The sequence below is a fragment of the Aythya ferina genome (assembly GCF_964211825.1).
Source record: "Aythya ferina genome assembly, chromosome: 2".
Lineage (NCBI taxonomy): Eukaryota > Metazoa > Chordata > Aves > Anseriformes > Anatidae > Aythya > Aythya ferina.
This window is the reverse complement of record NC_140297.1, coordinates 32506138-32526466: the sequence shown is the minus strand read 5'-3', so window position 1 is coordinate 32526466 and position 20329 is coordinate 32506138. Positions and strand designations below refer to the sequence as shown.

Here is a 20329-nt window from a genome sequence, read left to right as displayed (position 1 = left end):
ATTGTATCATTTGGAAGCTCATCTGCCTACCACTTATGCTCATGAAATAATGCCTCTGACCAGTATCCATACTTCAGAAAAATAAATAAATGATGAGTAAACCTTTTTCAAAGGGCTTTTTCACACACATTTTACTAAAACTCATAATGCACCATTAAGTCATACTCAAACATGCTTACAGGACACTACAGCCCTTTCTTCTCTAATGCAGACACTGCATTAAGCTTAAAAACTGCAAAATCTCAATACATCTTATGTGCGGTCACAGGGATGTTCCCTTTCCAACCCAGTTGTAAATTAACACCTGTGTGAGTATGTTCAGAAGGCCCTTGCACTGGCTTCTGCATACTGAATTTCCACGGCACGTCATTGTAAAGAGTCAGTCTAGCTCTTCACCTATTCTTTTGTGTTTGATATTCAAGAGGACCTGTACATTGCTTAGTTTAATTGAAAAAAAAAAAAAAAAAAAAAAAAAAGTGTCTCTTCCTTTGTCACTTCCTTGCTCTTCCTAAGGTAAATACCAACTCCAGTGAACTCACCTGAAACAAAAGGCAGAGGGACTGATGGACAAATTCCCTCTGAGCTGAAGTTCATTTGTGCAGCATGTTAAATGCCTTTAAATCTCATAGACTTCTCCAGGCTTTTCCCAGGGAATTTGTGATTAGCAAGGGGGATCAATATCTAATAACTAATCAAATGTTAATATGGTATTTCTTGAGATATACTGAAAAAATTGTATATACTGAAGAAAATTATTCACAGCACTGCATTAGGAAACCATTTTGCGTTGCCTCACGGAAGCTGATTTATATATAGCAATGTTACACTGTACATCACTGTACAGAGCATTATTACATTACTCACCCATGCTTAATGTCTCAGGTTCGGGATCATTTTGGCCACAGAATTCAGTAAGAGCTAGTGACTTTGGAGTGCTAGATATGAGACCAGTCAGTTAGACCCGTCTTTCAGAAAGTACTAAAACCCTGCCCTGAACACACTTTTTGGAGGAGTGAAATGGACATCCAAACATTGAAACCCAACAGAGTAGTCTTTTAGAAAACTTTGGCCTTCATGAACACTGATGTAATTCAGGATTAATGCCATCAAACTGAAAAGATTACAATAACAAAACAGCAATATGAGATTGGACTTAGGCCGCCAATGCTTAAAATCTCCAATATATATTTAAAGAGAAATAACTTACTCCAGCATTTGGAAAATGGGGCCTATTGAAAAGCATGAAACCTCTAAAATGTTATTTGAATGCCAGAAAAGTAATACTTTAAAAAGCTGAGACAAAAATGCCAAAAGGAACAGAAAGGAGTGAGCCAGAAATGCTAACATGTTCATTTCCACTCAGTCCCTGCCCGCTGTTACACATTTGTAATCTCACAAAATAGAACTATGGACGTAACATGGACTTCAGATAAGGTTCCCAAAGAGAAGAAGTACTGATTCAGAAATATGCACCTTGTGACTGTACCTACATTTTGCTGTGACTTTATACCCGCCCAGTGGAGAGTCGTGGCCTTCCACGGCATCGAATCCTGCTGATACCAAGACAATCTCTGGATCAAACTCATTGGCAGCTGGCATGATCACAGTCCTGTAAAGTAAAAAAAAAAAAAAAAAAAGAACAAACAATTGGTTAAAAATTAAAAGAACTACAAATTGCCAAAGTCTCAAAAATCCACAGCACAACAAGGTTTTGTACATCAAAAACATATTTTCTTTTAATTAAGCCAATCTTCATCGTGGCAATCCAAAACCAAATGAAGTCTGAAGAAAAAATATTATTTTTTTCTTTAGTCATTCTTTTTTCCTTTTCTACTATCTGGGGGGGCAGGGGAAGGGGGGGAGGGGAGGGCAGGGGAAAGGCAGGTACATGTGAAAGCCTCTAACATTACACACACATCTGTGCCTGTTTTATCCTGCTGCCTATAAAAAGCTGCCTCTTCCAGGGAAGTGACTAATAGTTTACAGAGTGCACTCAAAGCCTGAGTGGAAACCCGGACTGCTCCAGTTAGTGCGAACTTGGTGTAAATTTGAACTATAAATTTCTTTTGGGAAAATGTTTGCTTTCCAAACTTTTTTTTTCTTTTTTCTTTCTTAACATTTTTAAATGTTTGTCGAGGTGGGGGGTGACTCTAGCAAAGGAAAAACATGAAATTCCCTTAATCAAACCCAGACTATGTTGTCAAGCCTTTCCAAGGTCAAGCATAACAGGAATGTGACAACCACAAACCAGTGACAGCAACCCCTGCTGGTGTCAGGAAGATAATTCAGCCCCTCACAGTTACAATGATTCCACTTTTTTAACCCCTTCCTTGACAAACTTCAGTAGGGATTCACTTTGTTTTAGTCGAAGGAGAAGATAAAACCTTACGTTCCGTATTCATGGATGCCCTCTTTCAGGCTGACTATCTGACATAAGCATAAGGACAGCTTTTGCACCTAGTGTGACGGATGGTGAGCCTCTAACATCTGTGTTAATTCAGGAGGATATCACTAGCATTAAAAGACAAATCTACTAATAAATTCTCTAATTGAAACAAGGAAAACACTATCAGTCTACACAGCTCAAAATCTGCAGGTCAATTTTGCATATGCATCATACGATGTGTTTATTTAGCTTAATATTTAATCATTTAGGCCAAATCACTTAGGCTAATTATTTAATCGATTTAGGCCAAAAGTATCATGTTTTTGTCAAAAAGTAAATTTTTTTGTGTGTGTGAAAAAAGCGTGTTGATAACAAACTATTAGCATTTTTTTATTTTGTTTTCAGTGTTTCTTTGTTCTGTATTTTAAGAACGTTAATTTGTTCTGATTTCCTCAGTTATTTTTAATATTAGGAAAGTGGTCTTTTTACTTGTTAGAGAAAAGAATTCAAACTAAGTAAAAATTTCTTACAGGTCATACAGAATTTCAATGTATATAATTTTATGTTAGAAAATAAATGACAGAGGCAATTTCACATTTTTGATAATTTAAGTGAGATTGGACCAAGAATGTCTACAGACAAAATATCATAATTTGTAACATATCCCCTTTTTAACTTGTCATCATTAGGCCTGTACTGAAGCGTGGATTCTAGTATCAAGCATTGCACTTCAGAAAGGATCTAGCCCAATCTGAGAGAACAACAGGAAAGAAAAAAAAATAATAAAAAAATGTGACCTAAGTGGAAAAATAATACAATTATTTGACTCACAGAACAGAGTAACTGTGATAAAAGTCCACAAATATGTAAATGGCTGTTGCAAGTGGAAAGAACCTGCTCTGCATTTATAGCATGGATCAGACATGAAGCAATTGCAGCATGAAAGCTGTATTTCAGGCACTGGAAAAAGCTTTTAAATGGTAAAGGTAGATAATCATTTAAATGAACTGTTCAAGAAAAGTGAAAGTCTTGATGTATTTAAAGTTTTTAATAACAAGTAAAATAAATATCCATAATGCTTGCCGCAGGCTCAAGCTGATATGGCCTTGAGACAGAAGGTCAGATTACATCTCTTCTAGGTCTTTTCTTTCTATATTTCTATGATGTATAACTATATAACACGCACTGTACACAGATGAATAATTACATTAGACACTACACTGACTGAACATTTCTGCAGGTTAACCTCCCCATAGTTAGGGAACAATATCAGGAAAAAGATCTCCTATGCAACCACGTCTTATCTTTCTTATGTACATACCTTCTGATACTCTAATTATACGTTCACTGTCTGAAGCAACACATACTTCCCAAACTCCCCCAAGTCTGCAACACATGTGGCAAGAATCCTGATTACTGATGAGGGCTGTGGCTGATATGCAATCTTGATCTGTCTTCATAGCACCATATATCTTATGCACTGAAAGAAGGAGGGATCCTGTGGAGAACCCTCCCTATCTGCAGCCACTTGAGCTTTTGCCCTCCTCCTCTCCATTCACATTTCCTCAAATTCAAGTCAGGCTCTGTTCTTCTTGATGTCAAAAAAAGTGGCAGCACCATTAAGTGCATCATAGACAATGCTCAGGGGTGTTAGAGAGTGAAGTGCGTTCAGAACTAACAGCATCTTTAGAAATTCAAGTTGCACTAAGAAAGCTTACCAAGCTCAAGCAGAATGAGATTTTTGAAAGCTGAATAATTTGGAATATTGGGAAAATCTACAACATATCTACCACATTTTAAGGCCTTGCTCCAAAGCACAAATATGTCAGCACATTTTTTTAATAACTTGGGCAAAACAAAGCATTTGACCCTTAATCTCATTTTTAGAAGCAGCAAAAATACTTTCTTTCAAAAATACTTTTAAATACTGAAAGCCAGGTCTTTCACACTATGCATCATGCATAATTATTAATGATATCTTTAACAGTAGCAAACAGTAAACAGTAGCATATAGATAAATCCATACAGAAGGGCTATACAGGGATCTCAACTAAAGGAAGGAGAAGGTTATAAGGATAACAACCATAGGTGGCATTCAGAATTCATTGTTCTTTTACTGTTTACCTTAACTTATGCAACTAAAATAAGACCTAAGAGGATTTTTTTTTTTTCTGAAAAAAAAAAAAAGAAGAAAGAAAATCTTTTAAAAATGTACACAGAAGTGTCTGCTAAATTTTACCAGAAAAACGACACCTTACTTTTGATATAACACTATCTCACAAATTATGACAAAAATTTACAGCTGCTATTTTGCATATAACATACTAAAAGAGCTAATATCTGCCCATAAGACCCATGTCCTCCTTGTCTCTCTTTTATCCTCCAAATAGTGAGGGATGTGCTGTTCTTGATTTAATAATAAAAAGAAACTCTAAGCACTTTCTTTAAAAACACAATATGGAAAATGTAATCTGTTTAATAGAGTAGCAAGCTTGGCTCTTCAACTAAAACATCTCAGGATATTTGTGGTCCTTCACACAGCAACCTGCTATTTGGCCTTTGAAAAAGACAACAGCTCTAAGTCTCTCAATTGTAGAGAGGACCATATAAGCATCTAGTCTTTAAATCTCTACTGCAGTCTTCCTCTACATAAGCCAGCAGGCATTTAAGGTTGCTAATTAACCAATATGAGACCTCTGCCTAGAAAAAAGCAGCGTAATGCCTCTGGAAAACATCGCATTTTGTTTTGTACTTCATATAGATAGGACCTCTCTAACCTTTGTCAAGGACAAATAAATAAATAGATAAGCAATTAATAAGAAATCAATAAATTTTAATATTTATAATTTAATAATTAAATGTAAACTGTACAATTATAATTATTTATATATAATGATGATTTAATAATTAAATTAATAAAATAACAAATAAACAAATAGATAAATAAATATAGATAAATATTTAAGTATGGACTAAATGTCACCAGGACAGAAATAAAACCCTTTGGCATTTGCCACCTTTCAAGCTTCATCCTCCTCATTACTCCTGAATATCTGTCCATAGAAAACCATTTTGAGGTAGGCAGCTGTAAAGAAAGCCTACACAAAGCATTAGACTCATCCCTTTTCTTAACCTAAAAGCAACACAAGGCTCATGTCTTCCTCATACATAGGCTTCTCCTACTTCAGGAGATTAAGAATGGTTGAACAGCTCCTGACACTTCTCTACTTCCTGGGAGTAGAGTAGCATCAGACCCTGTATCTTGCTCGTTTTCCATCTCATCTACAATCTGGAGAGCTTTGCAAGGTGTGCAAAAGAGATATCATCCATCAACTGCCTCCTCAGGAGCTCAATAACCACAGCACTTCCCTTCTGAATTGCTAAAGAACAGAAGCCTCTGAATCAGATCATAACAGAAAAAATGATAAAAAAAAAAAAAAAATATGGCATACAACTAGCATTGGTCATACACTAATAGATATTCATGTTAACCTTCCCAAATTCCTCAGACCAACTCTATGCTCAGAAGTCAGACTGCAGCTGGTGGGATTTGTTACAGTGTGAAGGGTCAAAACTCTGCTCATCAGAAGTGGTTTGCAAGGGTAGATAGTCAGCCTGCACTCAGACCTAGGTACGAACAGTTATTAACAGTTATAACCACAGCATGGTATGATTTGGCTTCTGGCCATAGGTCACCAGACAGGTACGGACTGGGGACTGGCAGGCTGTCAGCTTCCTGCTTGAAACCAGTTAGTCTGCAGGGGTTATCAGCAAGCAGAAGCTAAAGCTAGGATCCTTCTTCAGTGAGGTGAGAGTAGCTTTTGTCAGAAAATAAGTGAATTTTATTCTTCCACTATGACTCACCCTCTCCTCTACTCCCTTCTCCAAAGGAAATAAAGCACATAAAAGAGATATGTATTTTCTGTGATCCTGAATCATAGAAGCATAAATATTTAGTATGCCATATTCACCTAATGATGACAGCAGAGTTACAGGGACACCTTGCATGGCTGACTGTTTCTTTCTTTTCTGTCACATTTTCATTTCAATAAACATGTCAGATCCTGAAAGCTTGAGCAGCTGGATCACAGGAGTTATTTATCTATGCTAAACTTTGCAGTTACAATGCAACTGTGTGCTCCAGCCCAAGGTATTGCAGGTCCTCCTTTAAGCCTGATGGTACTGGGAACAGCGCATGTATCTGGGAAACTGAAAAGATTCCTTTCTATCCCACTAAAGAGATTTCCCCGGAGAATTAATATGTTCCATTTGGGTATGGCGCTGTCTGCAGAGAAGCCAAGGGATGGCTTCCAGTTGGGTGTAGTCCTAAAGAAAACATCAAGCATGTGATCCTCCCCTCCCCACCAATCTGAACATCAGATGCAAGACATTAAAGAGATTCTACCAAGGGACTCTGTTTACTTGATCTTGTTCCTTTTATTCTTCCATTCTATTTTTGTACATTTACAGCACATGGATGCTCCCAAACATTTGTTCTCCCAGAAGAGACTGTGGAGAAGTACCCAACCCAAAAATGACTTTGCAAGTACCATCATACAGAGCTGGAAATCTCCAAAGAAAATTAAGCTAATGCAAATAGCTACAATTCTTTTGCTGTGTTGGTAATTTAAAAAGGAAACAAGGAGGCAAACCAGCCCAGGACAGTAATCTATGTAACTGAGAAAGAAAATCCACAGTGGTCTAAAACTGCAGATTGGAATAGCTTAGTAACATAAATTATTGGCTCTTTCCCTAAAATCCCCCAGTGTTTTCATCCAGTGATCTCAAAGTACTTTCAGAACATTAATAAATAGAAAGGCCCAAATATTCAGCTGGTATAAATCAGTATAGCTGTTTCTGATTGCGCAGTGCTCTAACACAAGCACTTTTTGTACCCACTTTACAGATGAATCAGCTAAAACTAAGAGCTGGTAGAAGATGAATAAATTACTTAGCAGTCCTTGGAAAAAAAAATAGAAAGAAAATATAAAACACTCTAAGTTAACTACTTTAACTACTAGAAAAAATTATAAAAGCACTCTTGTTTATCCAGTTATAACAGACCTAGAGTTTGCAAGAAATATATATATATATATATATAATATATATATATATACACAATGCATTATTACTATTAGAGTAGGGGGTTTGCCACCAAATAGAGATCCAGTCTCATCTGAAATAAATAAATAAATAGGTTTATATGGAGTTTCTCAGTTTCATATCCTGCAAATAAAATATTGCTCCAATCACTGTGTTGTCCTACCTTAAAATTACACAAGTTTATGTATGCTGTTGAATGCACCTTGATATGAGTAGGTCAGAAAGAATTTAAAAGATTACCCTGACAGGTATGTGAAACTTATGGTATCTATTATTTTTATGTGTTGTTTGCACGTATGTTTTAATGTAGCACAATATCAAGTAATGTCTATCCTCACAGAAATCTACACAGTATTTCTGTACAACTATTGGAGATTTTTTTTCTTCATTTGTAATATTAATTGAGTTTGTACTCCTGTGTCTCCCTAAAATTTTGGCTTAAACATTTCTTAACATTTTCTTAACATTTCTTTATACCAGTCCTAATGTCAGCCCAAGTTCACCAAGACCAAACCTGAGAACTTGCCCCAAAAATTCCTTTCTGACTGTCATCTGATTTTGTCCTAGACTTATCCTCCAGGGTATGCCTAACTCCTGCAGACTTTTTCTGTATCAGTTCCTAAACTATACCTTTTATACCTTTTCTTATCTTTGTAGGCTTTCTTTTTACATCTATTCTTTTACCCTTATTGGCTTTTTTATACATCTTTTTTAATATATTATTTCTTCTCTACTTTTTATAAGCACTGTCAATATTCTTGTCGCAACTATTATTTTAGTTACCTTATTTGATCTCTGGAGATATACAATATCTTTTTCATTTATTCTTCAAGGGGAATGACTACTATAAGTCATGATCATTTCAGGGGAATTTATGCATGATGCTAAATTTAAGCACATGCCAAAGTGTTTAAAAGGTTAAGGTCTTCCAGAGATGCCCCATGTTAGTAATTTCAAGTGATACAGTTGTAGGAGTATCTAAGTGACACTGAATGAAAAATTTTTGAAGCACCTGGAACTTTATTTTTGGCTATTGAAGACATTTTCAGAGTCTAAGTCTATTTGTTGGTTCCTTTTTTTTAAAAAAAAAAAAAAAACAACAACAACAACAAAAAAAAACATTTTGGCATCTTGCATGCAAGTCTTCTAAATTCTATCACAGCAGGAATTGCAACATTTTAAACACTTAAAAAGCATAAGAAATAGTCTACAATATTTACTGATACTTCCATTTGTTATTATTACTTAGAAAATGGTTTCAACTTAATTATAGGGACTCTTATACATTTAATCTCCAGTACACCTCTGTCAAAGTCTTTGAAATAGTACAAATAGAAAAGAAATAAGAAAAAGTTAACAAACATGAAAAGCATGAAAATCATTACTTTATGGCTTGGTAAATTCACTTAAAAATTAATAGCATTATCAAATATATTATCTAACTTCTAGAGACATGGGCAAATGCAGATACATACACACATTGCACAATTACGTCCACATTCAGAACTGAATAAAATCCAAACTTTTATTATGCATTATGTGAAAGGAGTGGTTAAAAATTGAGGTAAGTTTGCTCAAAAGCTATGGGTGTAAGTCCCCCTCAAATTGTTAAATTTTTAAAGGAAGAGGCTTCCTTGGAAGGACCATATTCTTCCAGCAAATATAGTATGCAAATATAAAATGTTATATGGATATATAGGCCAAAACAGCAGAAGTATGACTAAGTGACTAAGAAGTCAGTGACTGACTAAGAAAATCTGCATTTTCTCTTATATGTTCCTCTGTCTATTTAGCATCTTATTTGTGGAAGCTTTTGCAGTATGAAAGAAAAACTTGCAATCTTTTTACTTTTTATTTCTTTTCCAGACCTCAAACAAACCTAGTTGGTACCATGCCATCTTGTGCAACATAAATGAAACTTATGCACCAAGTTCCAGCTGGTGGCTAAAGGACTGATGTGGCTTCCAAGAACTATACAACAAGATGATAAATGAGAAGGAGGTAATAGAAATCTAGTTCAAAAAGATGAAGCTTCAAATTATAGCAGAGAATGGCTTAAAATATCACCAATACTGAGAAAGAAAAATGCAGTAAGTATTGGATTTCACCATTTTAATTCAGTCTTTTTCCTATTAAAGCCACTCTAACAGGTAAGGGAAATGATGATAACACATATCCACTACCAAATCCACTACCAAATCCAAATTTTACCCTTAAGCAATATTTCAGTAAGTGTTTAGCTTTCATGACATAATATGCTTCTATTGTTTCTATCAGAAAAATCAATTTGGTGTCCTTTAGTTGTTATTAGTTTATTCTATGGGAAAAAAAAAAAAAAAAACAAAAAAACAAAAAAACAAAAAAACAAACAAACAAACAAAAAAAAACTGTAAAAAAAGTAAATCTTCGGAAGTTTTTCTGCCATAAAGATATTAGTCACATTTGATGGTATTTTAAGATTTCTATTTTAAAATTCAGATGGCTGGAATGCATAGCCTAGAAACATTTCTATCAAGTCTGAGTACAGTACAGTACTGTAATGCCATTTGCTATAACAAAATAACTTTAATTTTGCTTTTCTAGTAAGTCATTTCTTTCAATAGTATCTTATTACAGAAGTCATTGGACTTGCTTAAAACTTTAACATAATACTACTAGAATAGTTCACTGTTCCCAGTAAATCTTACTACATAGTAAAATGATTGTTACTAAGAAGACAAAAATGTTAAAATAACTGAAATAGCTAAATACAGAGGTAAATTTTTGCCACAATGCATAGAATTGATAGAGTTAACAAAATGATTGATAACATGGTGTTCTCTCTGAAGAATTAAGTATGTCTACAAAAAGGAAATTCGAGCATATCTTTTAGAATAGTTGACACCTTTAAAATACCTTAGCCATCTAAGAACTGTATAAGAGAAAGGATAGTGTAGGACCTATTTTGCCTACACTCCACAAGAATGGTGAAATTGGGGAAAAGGGAAACAATGGTGTTCTGAATAAATTAAAAAGAGAAGTGAGCCTTTGTGCATCTGAGAAGAGGGCTCTGGAGTATTCAGTTTGTCTCTAGGTCTAAAAATCTACTAAAAATTTACTTAAAATCTTACATTTAACAAAAAAAAAAATCAGAAAAGCTTCTATGTTTGGGCATATGGTATATGGTCTGGCAATCAGCACAAATAAAGAAATTCTACCGAAAATTTACTATACTACTGATAGTAAACTACAGCTCAGTTTGCAGTGTTAACAATGCACTTATGCTATCACTGCAGTGATTGGTTTAAAAGAGTTTTCAATTCCTAGAAAAGTGGGGAGATGTAGGGAGGAACAGAGGGTAAATCTTATACAAAATGCCTGGGGAGATGTAATAGAAGGGTGACATTTTTTCATGGGAGCAATAGGCTGAGTAGATGGAAGATACAGAAATCTCTTGGAAAAAATATTTTTTCCACAAAAATTTCTAAATTTCTGGGAACTGCGGTTTGCTCGGAAAGAGATTTTTTTTCTTTCTTTTTTAAATGAAAATTAGCAGAAAAACAGCCTTTTGCTAATGCATATTTTTTTTGCATGCTGGATTCATCAGCATGGTTGTGAATACAAAACACATGAAGTCGTTTTATTTAATTTTTTTTTCCGCAGAGGTCTCTACATATTGTCCCTTGCAAATGCTTTTTCTCCTTGTATCTCCTGGTATTTCTTTCCATATACTCACTACTACTTTTTAAGGTATTTTCTGTGCTTGTGGTTTTCTGTCTTATCATTAAATAGAAATTTTACATTTCTGGATAGTCACTATTATTTTATTATATATTATATTGTCACTATTGAATTAATGACATTCAGAAAATACCTCATATTTTTAATCTGTCTTTATTTTATTATTATTTTTTTTAGCTCTTCAGAGGTATTCTTTCAGACATATACAGACATATGTCACTTCCTCTTGTTTTTTCCTGATGAACAACAGACACTCATAGAAAAGAAACATATGGACATTTTCTTACACCCAAACCAAATTAGGAAGCATCTCTGGTCTAAAGCAGAAAGAAACAGGCAGTAACAGCATCAAACACTTCTGTATTGGTAAATACACACCTATTTGTCTCATGCTTGCAATAACTTTGTCATTGGAATTGAGACCATGTTAGTCCATCCCCTTATTCTAGTTTGCATTTAAACAGACCAGCTGGACTTCATTCTGACAGCCAAAAACACAGCATCTCTTATACACCAGGGTTTTATATAATACAGAATCAAGTCTTCTCACTTTACCTAAGATGAAGGCCAGCTAATGGAACCCATACTGATACAACTTTAACAGGGGAAATATTTACAGGTAATGTGAGAGAAGAGTACTTTTCTATCCCTCTCTCTCCCCTCCTCTCTCCTCCCCCCCCCAACAGACAGATACTGAAAAATTCTCAGAGAAGAAGAAAGAAGGTATTTGTGGGAGTAGGGACATGTTCCCACTAAAGCAGTAATCACTGTGTACCACACAGTGTTAGAAACTATAACTTTTTCTTATGCAGTTTCAGCTACTGTTTGGTTGGAAACGTGATCTGCTGTTGGCTTTGGGTAGTTGGGAAGGATACTGTCCCTCTTACATTACCCTATCCCTCTCTTCTCATATTAACTTTTGCTCTACAAAATAACAAAAATATGACAGACCCCAAAGACAGAGAAAATTAGATGTCAGTGCTTACATATTAACTGAATTTAATGTGATTAGAAAGACTCAACTGACAAAGTACCACTCCATGTTGAGGGAGTAACATCAGATGGGCTGATATTATAAAATATAAAATACTCTCCTGCAAGAAAATTACACCAACAATGTGAAGTGGAGAGTGAAGTCAAAGGAAGGAGGTAACTAAGGCTTAGGGAAATATAAAGCCCAGTACAACACATTTAGAACAACAGGAATTTTGTTTTAGATTTCAGTAGAATGAAAAAAAAATGTTATTTATATTGAAAATCAAAAGGAAGTTGTTTTTTTTTTGACATGGGAAAGAACTTAAATATTAAGGAATCAATGACATAAACAGGAAGTTTAATAAAATATGAAAGTAGCAAAGGATTATACAATCTCTGAAACAGAAATTGAGATAGTCAAGAAATACAGTGCCAGCTTCAGAGAAACTTAAAAAAAAAAAAAAAAAAAAAAAAGGAAAGAAAAAAGAAAAAGAAAAAGGCCAATACATTTTGAGTGAAATAAAAAGTTTTTCTTAAGCACACCTGGAAGGAGGAAAAAAACAAAACACACACACACACACAATAAAAAAAAAAAAAAAAAGGCACCGTATCACCACAGAATTCAGGAATACCTCGGGAATACCCTAACTCCTGTGTAAATGTTTCATGGTGGAAGGAACAGTGAATAACAAGGCACTTGAAATCTCAATTCGAAAAACAAAACATGGAAGTGCTGATATACTCGATATGATTTAATATTTTACTTAAGTTTCCATTCACTGCAGTGAGCTAACACTTCCCCTATTAGATTTTATCTGATGTCTGAAAAAGAAATGTAGTAGGCCTTGTGGTCCTAGGTCAATCATACCTCTTTTAGTGGTGCACACTGAAGAAGCCTTTTATTTGTGCAAGGTAATTTACAGCAGAAAGGCAATTCAACTCATTCTGAGAGAGTCATATTGATACAATGTTAATCCATTTGCCAATACAACCACTTACACCAACCCTTCATGTTGCCAGGACCCCTGAGGAAGGTCAGAGGAAAAATCAAGATAAAGTTTGGGATTTGGAAAGAGTCTCTAAAAATTATATTTTGATGTATCTGAATTTGCTTTCCCCCCATGAACTTATGTCTCTGGATTTCTGCTACAAAACTGAACCGCTCACACCTCTTTTAATCATTTTTGGATCCTATTTGCAATGATAAATTGGATAGTCTCCTCAACAGCATGAAACTAAAAAGACTTTTTATACCATATGTTACAGTAATAAAACAGAAAGCTGTTTCCTATTATTGGCTGGTCCATCCTCATGTAGTCAGTTGCCTTGGAAACTGAGATTGATTGTAATTTCAAGAAAATGTAAGAATGAACTGAATCACATAGTTCCCTTTTTCAATGTCTGTCTCAATTTACGATGTTGAAACTAGCAACAAAAACATCCCTAAGCATGGTTTCCACTTCTAGAGTTATTTTTGTTGCACTTACCTCTCTGAGTGACAGCCAAAATAATATAACTGAGATTGGATACATCACAAAATAGCAATGAAGTTTCAGAAAATATTTTAATAAATGTAAGTAAAAAGTACATTCAAATATACTTCATTAAAAAAAAAAAAAAAAAAAAAAAAAGTACTTTTTCCAGATTTAATATCTGGATCACACAGTATCTAGCTATCATATAATTTAAATTTTACATTGCGTCCAAAACTTGAACTTTTCTCAAAGCCAAAATATATTTGATATAACACTCATTTTCCAAGTATTCCACAGCCCACTTAGAAGTTCATAATCTTTTATCTCTGAACAAATGAACTTAGCTTTAATGTGCTTACTGCAAAAAAAAAGAAGGGAGTTACCACTCATTTATGAAATCCTTTTGTAATTTTAAATTCCTCATATAAAATTACCAAAAGAGCTTGTAAACTGTGTAGACTAGTTCAAAAGCAGCATTTTTCCTGCTGTTATCATTGGATTACCAACAGTCCCAAAAACTCTGCAAAGATCTTTTTGCTGCTTGAGTTCCTCACTTGCAGTTGCCAACCTTTATTTAAAAACAACTTTTACACCAGCTGAGAAATTTGGCACTCCCTTCCCATCTACTCTTTGTTAAAATTACTCTTCCAAGATAAAATTGCCAAACCTGTCACAGGGAGTTGTGCAATTACAATGAATAGGAGGAAGTTTTTATCATTGCTAATACATGGGAGGTGATCCAATAGATTTTTAAGTTGTGGCCCCTTCAAGAAAGGTTAGAAGACTTCTGGCACATAAACAAAAAGAAATTGTCAGACCTTCAGCATGAACTGCTAAGGAAAAAATTACTTATTAAAATTTGTAATCTTTGTATAGTCTTTCTGTAAGATAGCAAGGAAGGGAAGGGAAGGGAAGGGAAGGGAAGGGAAGGGAAGGGAAGGGAAGGGAAGGGAAGGGAAGGGAAGGGAAGGGAAGGGAAGGGAAGGGAAGGGAAGGGAAGGGAAGGGAAGGGAAGGGAAGGGAAGGGAAGGGAAGGGAAGGGAAGGGAAGGGAAGGGAAGGGAAGGGAAGGGAAGGGAAGGGAAGGGAAGGGAAGGGAAGGGAAGGGAAGAGGGAAGGGAAGGGAAGGGAAGGGAAGGGAAGGGAAGGGAAGGGAAGGGAAGGGAAGGGAAGGGAAGGGAAGGGAAGGGAAGGGAAGGGAAGGGAAGGGAAGGGAAGGGAAGGGAAGGGAAGGGAAGGGAAGGGAAGGGAAGGGAAGGGAAGGGAAGGGAAGGGAAGGGAAGGGAAGGGAAGGGAAGGGAAGGGAAGGGAAGGGAAGGGAAGGGAAGGGAAGGGAAGGGAAGGGAAGGGAAGGGAAGGGAAGGGAAGGGAAGGGAAGGGAAGGGAAGGGAAGGGAAGGGAAGGGAAGGGAAGGGAAAAGACAAGTTACTATAATATTGAGGATAGCTAGAAAAAGTCTGTGTATGTAGTCATGTAAGTTGACTTTGATTTTGCAGTCTTAATTTCAACACTTTCTGACTTGTGTGAATGCATAATAATTTAATCAAATATCTAGAATTTGATGTTTTTCTTCTCGTTTATTGGGCAACTGACTTCTTTCTTATTGTTAATCCAGCTCTATAAACTTGACAGATATTGCCTGTGATTTGCAGTGAATTTTCTTATCTAGTGTTAAATAAATCATATTTTTGGTATTACTTACCTAGTGTTAAAAAGATGTCATAGCAAAATAGCACAAATATTTTAAATTTGATGCCATAGCCTTAAAAAAGATAATATTTTTTTTTTTCTACTAAAAATCTTGAAATATAAATTGTAAATCTAGAAATTTAACTCCATTCTCAAACAGCAGTTGGTGCCCTGAAGCCAAGAATCCTGGCAACCAGGATTCCTGGCAACCAGGAATCCTGGCAACCTGGATTCCACTATCCAAGTGGAAACACAGAGTCAGGAAGGAAATAGTTATCTCTGAAGGGACTTGACTGTGGAATGAGGACTGGTAAAGTCTTACTTGCTATGACAAAAAGAAAGCCAGCTTTCCCACCACCTCATTGCACTGCTTTCTTCACCAAGAAAGCCACGATAGAAATGAAGAGTATCAAAGAGTACTGAAAAATAAGCTGATCCTGCCAAGGCTGATATTTTCATATTCCCTCCGGCTCTACTCCATTCTCTTTAAATTCCACTGAATCACCAAAGGAGAACTCTGACCTGATCATGGGAAAAAAAATAAAAAATAAATTAAATTAAGAAAAAAACAGTGACTAAAACAACAAATGAAAAGTACTCTGCAGCTTGCAATCTAAGAAGCATTCCTTTTAGCAGGATTGCTAAATACTGGTGAATAGAGCTCATGTATGTTTTAAAGATATTAGGAAGCTGCTGCAGTTCTAGAATACGAAGTATTTCTAGAATTCATCCATGAACAATAGAGATAAAAAAAATAATAATAATTTTGAAAAAGGTATATGTTGTTTCATCAACAACAGGGTATACATGCATCTTCCAATTTGGCTCCATTTCTAATTGTAAGTGAAGCGAAATCCTGATATGCAGTTGCTAGAGAGTTGTGTTCTCTCTAACAGTTCCAAAATTCTCCTTCACTAAGTTGAAACAGTCCATTAGAATTTTTTATTTTAAGTTTCCATGTAAATAATGATTTACTGTTAAGGGAACAAAGAATAATTATCAGACCAGAGTAATAGGACAAAAAATTGTATTCTAGGACAAATGTATAAAAATATAATGTCCATTTATGTTGTTATCTATGCATTTTATTTTAGTCTCTGTACAGCGCTTAAAGGAAGTACATACTAAAAAAGATTAGACTTCAGGGTGGGAGGGGGTGGGAGTTGAAGTTTGGTTTGTATAAACATGTAAATGTCCTGATGTTTATTTCAATCTTATCTATGCAGGTCACTAATACTATCAGAATATCCTATTATAGAATCTCTGTTTCTAATTCTAAAGTTTTGCCTTATTTTTTTTTTTTTTTTTTTTTTTTAATCCAGTTAAAGATTTGGTTTATTCTGAAGTTAGACTGAGGGTATAAGTTTCTTCTTTTATTCTATCCAGACTAGTTCCACCATGTCTTGTGTAAATCATTATAGTCTTGTCTCTCACTTCATTGGCTTTTTGGCTTCCATCTGTTTTCTCTCATCTTTTCCTCTTCTCTTTCTCATCTACATTCTCTTTCTACTCTGTTTTCTCTCATCTGCTTGCTCATTACTGCTTGTTCATTAGACAAGCCTTCTGTTTTCCCCTTTACTTCCCAATTATCTCACAGAGGTGGAGAATGAATGAGACGTGAGAGCTTCATTCTCAGAAACACTGAACACCAGCAAACTATAACTTATTTTATTTATTTATTTTCAAAGAAAGTCTAGGATGTCTTCACTAACCTAAGCAAATTACTTTTCTGAATGTTGTCTAAGGTATAGTGTGTTTTTATTCCTGGAAGCATTAATTTTAATTAATTAATGGAGACAGTTCATAGAAATGTGTTTTTCTTAGGAAAGTGTAATTCCCTAGTGCCGTATCTGCACACAGATAAGCACAGTATCACAGTATGTGCTTTACACTGAAGGGAGCCTGTGAATATTTTATTGTTGCACATTATTATATCTGTTCAAGAACATTCATGATGTATTCATTTTAATGTTAATATAATTTAATAATGCTGCTGTGGTTCAAGCAAAAATATGATTATATCAAAAAAAAAAAAAAGACATTCATTTAAAATGTTTTAGAGTCATGGCCCAAATAACTATATTATTCTATCACTGAAAATGGTTTAACATGGTAGGCTTAATGCTCTGCACATTTACACCACCATGGATGTCAGGACATCCTGTTGTGAAGGTATAATCCAGCCACTGATAATTAGGGGTAATCATTAATCCATAAACTGGATTCAGTCAAAAACTTCCTGCAGAAGTCACTTGAAATTACTTTTCTTTCTTAATAAAGAACAGTTCTTCACAAATATTCAAAAATTGTACAATAAAGTAGTGAACTTGTAGAACTGTGTGTATAGACACACTCATTCTTAGGGCCTTCCCAAGTTTCTCATGTTTGTGCGCTTTGCCTTGCCATCTCTTCAGTGCTGTCCTCTGTGACAGACATCAAGAGCTGCATTGCCAAGGGGACTTAGACAAGATCATCACCTCAGCATCTGGTCCATTATTTAAATGTGCACAGGTGCGTAATTCATAAAACTACTTATGCATTTCTATGTCTCAGGCTTGGGAACACTGGTTGGACACTTAACTATCAACTTCAGTGAAGTCCAGCTGTGTTGTATCCCTTTTCCCTGTCGCCATTTGCAAAAAAAGGCACTTCCTCCAGATAAACACCCTTGAAGCAGGAAAGCCCTATTTATCTTATGCGATTTACCATTTATTCAGCAAAGAGCTGAGTCATTTGAGGTTTTCATTCCTAACTCTGTCCTTCTGCTTGTGCTGTCCAAGGAGATATTTCCAAGATTTTGAGAACTGGAGGGACAAATAGTAGGCCCTTGCTCTTCCCAGTGTCAGTGAAGGTGGAAATTCACTGCAAAATTGTGCCCATTTTTCATGGAGAAAATTGGAAATTCCAGAGACTTCTACAACTTTGCAGAGGATACAAACGGGATTTAGAGAGGCAGCTTGCATGCTGCATTGATTACAAAGTCCCTACTTCTTCTCTCTAATTGTGAAAACTATCAAAGTTTTGAAAGAGTTTGGGGAAAGGACTATCCCTCTTCTTTCAGTATTGCATTGTCCACTGAATGGTGAAAGGGCAAGAAAGAGACAAAATTGACTGTCTTGGATTTTATCAAATAAAATTAACAGTGTTGTTCCATGTCATTGCACACTCCATGACATACTGTAGTCTAATTTTTAAAGCTCAGGTGCTAATGTGCAGCACTGTCAGAGTAAGGGTTGCTACTGAAAGTAGCAATCAGTCCTTTTTGGTTTCAGAGAAGGTCTATTCTGAATGCTGGCATCTGTGTGACAGCCAAGACAGTAATACTGTCTTACAATAGAATACTGGAGTCATGAACCTGAGTGATTTCAAGTTGCTCTACTTATAAATAGATATTCAGGACAGCATTTTTGGAAGGTAGCCACCAGAGTGTACTCTATTACAGAATAAATCACACTGAAAAGATGCTCCCTGTCAAACTGGAGATACTTTTAGAAAAGATCAATTACAGAAACCATCACATTTATGTGACTATTTTTACTTTTATCAGTGACACAAACTTATTTCATACACACTCTAATATCCCAGATGGGTTCCCCTAAGAGTTCGCACAGATCACAATACCACTGGCTCTTAAATCTAGTGGAGAGATCTCATTTTTTATAGTACAACAAAATACAATTAAGGCATGATCTTCCTCTGACAGGTCTCAAATGATCACTCTCAGCTCTACAGGGAATGTGTTGAAATTTAGCTATTTAAAAGATCTCTAGCCAATGCTTCAGCTGCTCCGAACTCTCATAAATATTATCAGCTCTAAATTTCTGGAAAGTGTCACTGCTGAGAGGTAGTCCCTTCAGGAGTATACGGTACAACTTGACTAAAGTACAACCTCATCCCAGATTATTATTCTCATGTTTTTAGTCTAAATGCAGCCAACAATGCAGTACAAGGTGTAGTACAAGGATATAACAAAATATGTACAACCAAAGTGGCAAACCTCCCACTTACTTCATCAATAAACTGAAGTGGATACCTTACCTAGGGATGTGACTACACTACACACAGCAGCATGAAGCAAAGATGTCTCTGTTAACTTTAAAATGAGTCAGCTGGGATACAAAAAATAGCTTTTGCCACAGAGGCACTCAGTTTTGTACAGACAACTTTACATTGCTAAGAAAAGGTAATTTATCTGAGCACAGTGTATTAGTCCATTTAAAACTTCTCGCAGCCTGAAGGATCAGCTTGGAGATAAACTATTTACAGTGTGTTTGTCTGCACTTTGACATAGTGCCGTATAGACAAAACCAATTAGCACTGGTATTTCATGATAATTTTATCTTCAGGCATTTCACAGGTAGCTTGAAACTGGATGGAATATATCTACAGTTTCTCTGCAGGAATATGTCTCTGCGAGAATAGGCATATTCCAAATGACTGTTTTAGGACAATATGATATTGGAACAATATGTTCCAATTTGATTAGGACTCTAATCAAATTGATTAGGACTCTAATCCAATTTGATTAGGACTCTAATCAAATTGGAACAAAATCCAATTAACTGTTTTTGTTTGTTTGTTTGTTTGTTTGTTTGTTTTCCAGAATAATGTGAATAATCATTACCTAGAATAGAGATGAGTTTATCCAGAAATGGAATCCAAATGCAAATGCAGACTTACACTGTAGGATTCTAAATGTGCACTAAGGATCTAAACTCTCATATTTCACGGAAACAGAGGATTCAGTTCAATTACCTATGCAAGGATATCCAGCAGCTTTTGGGATTCAAGGGGATCCCATTTGGGCATGTGCTGGCATGGTGAAAGGGCATAGATCTTCCAGAGATCTTCTATGCCATAGCTGTCAGCCACACCAGTAAACATCACACACTTCTCTAGCACTTCTCACACGGCACTGGACACATACCTTCTGGGAAATGAATCAGGGTCCTAGTGGGTGCCGGCATTGAAGACTAGGAAGT

The 20329-nt window shown here is 35.6% G+C and overlaps 1 protein-coding gene across 1 annotated transcript in view; it reads right to left on the bottom strand.

Moving 5' to 3' along the window:
* LOC311432445 (histone deacetylase 9-like) overlaps positions 1-20329 on the bottom strand; it is a gene marked incomplete at its 5' end in the record, with an annotated part of 142587 nt that overhangs the window by 48764 nt on the left and 73494 nt on the right. The window contains 2 exons of the mRNA XM_084510894.1: positions 1491-1609; positions 2390-2427. Of these exons, the coding sequence (XP_084367020.1) occupies positions 1491-1609; positions 2390-2427 (157 nt within the window). The remainder of the gene's footprint in view (positions 1-1490; positions 1610-2389; positions 2428-20329) is intronic.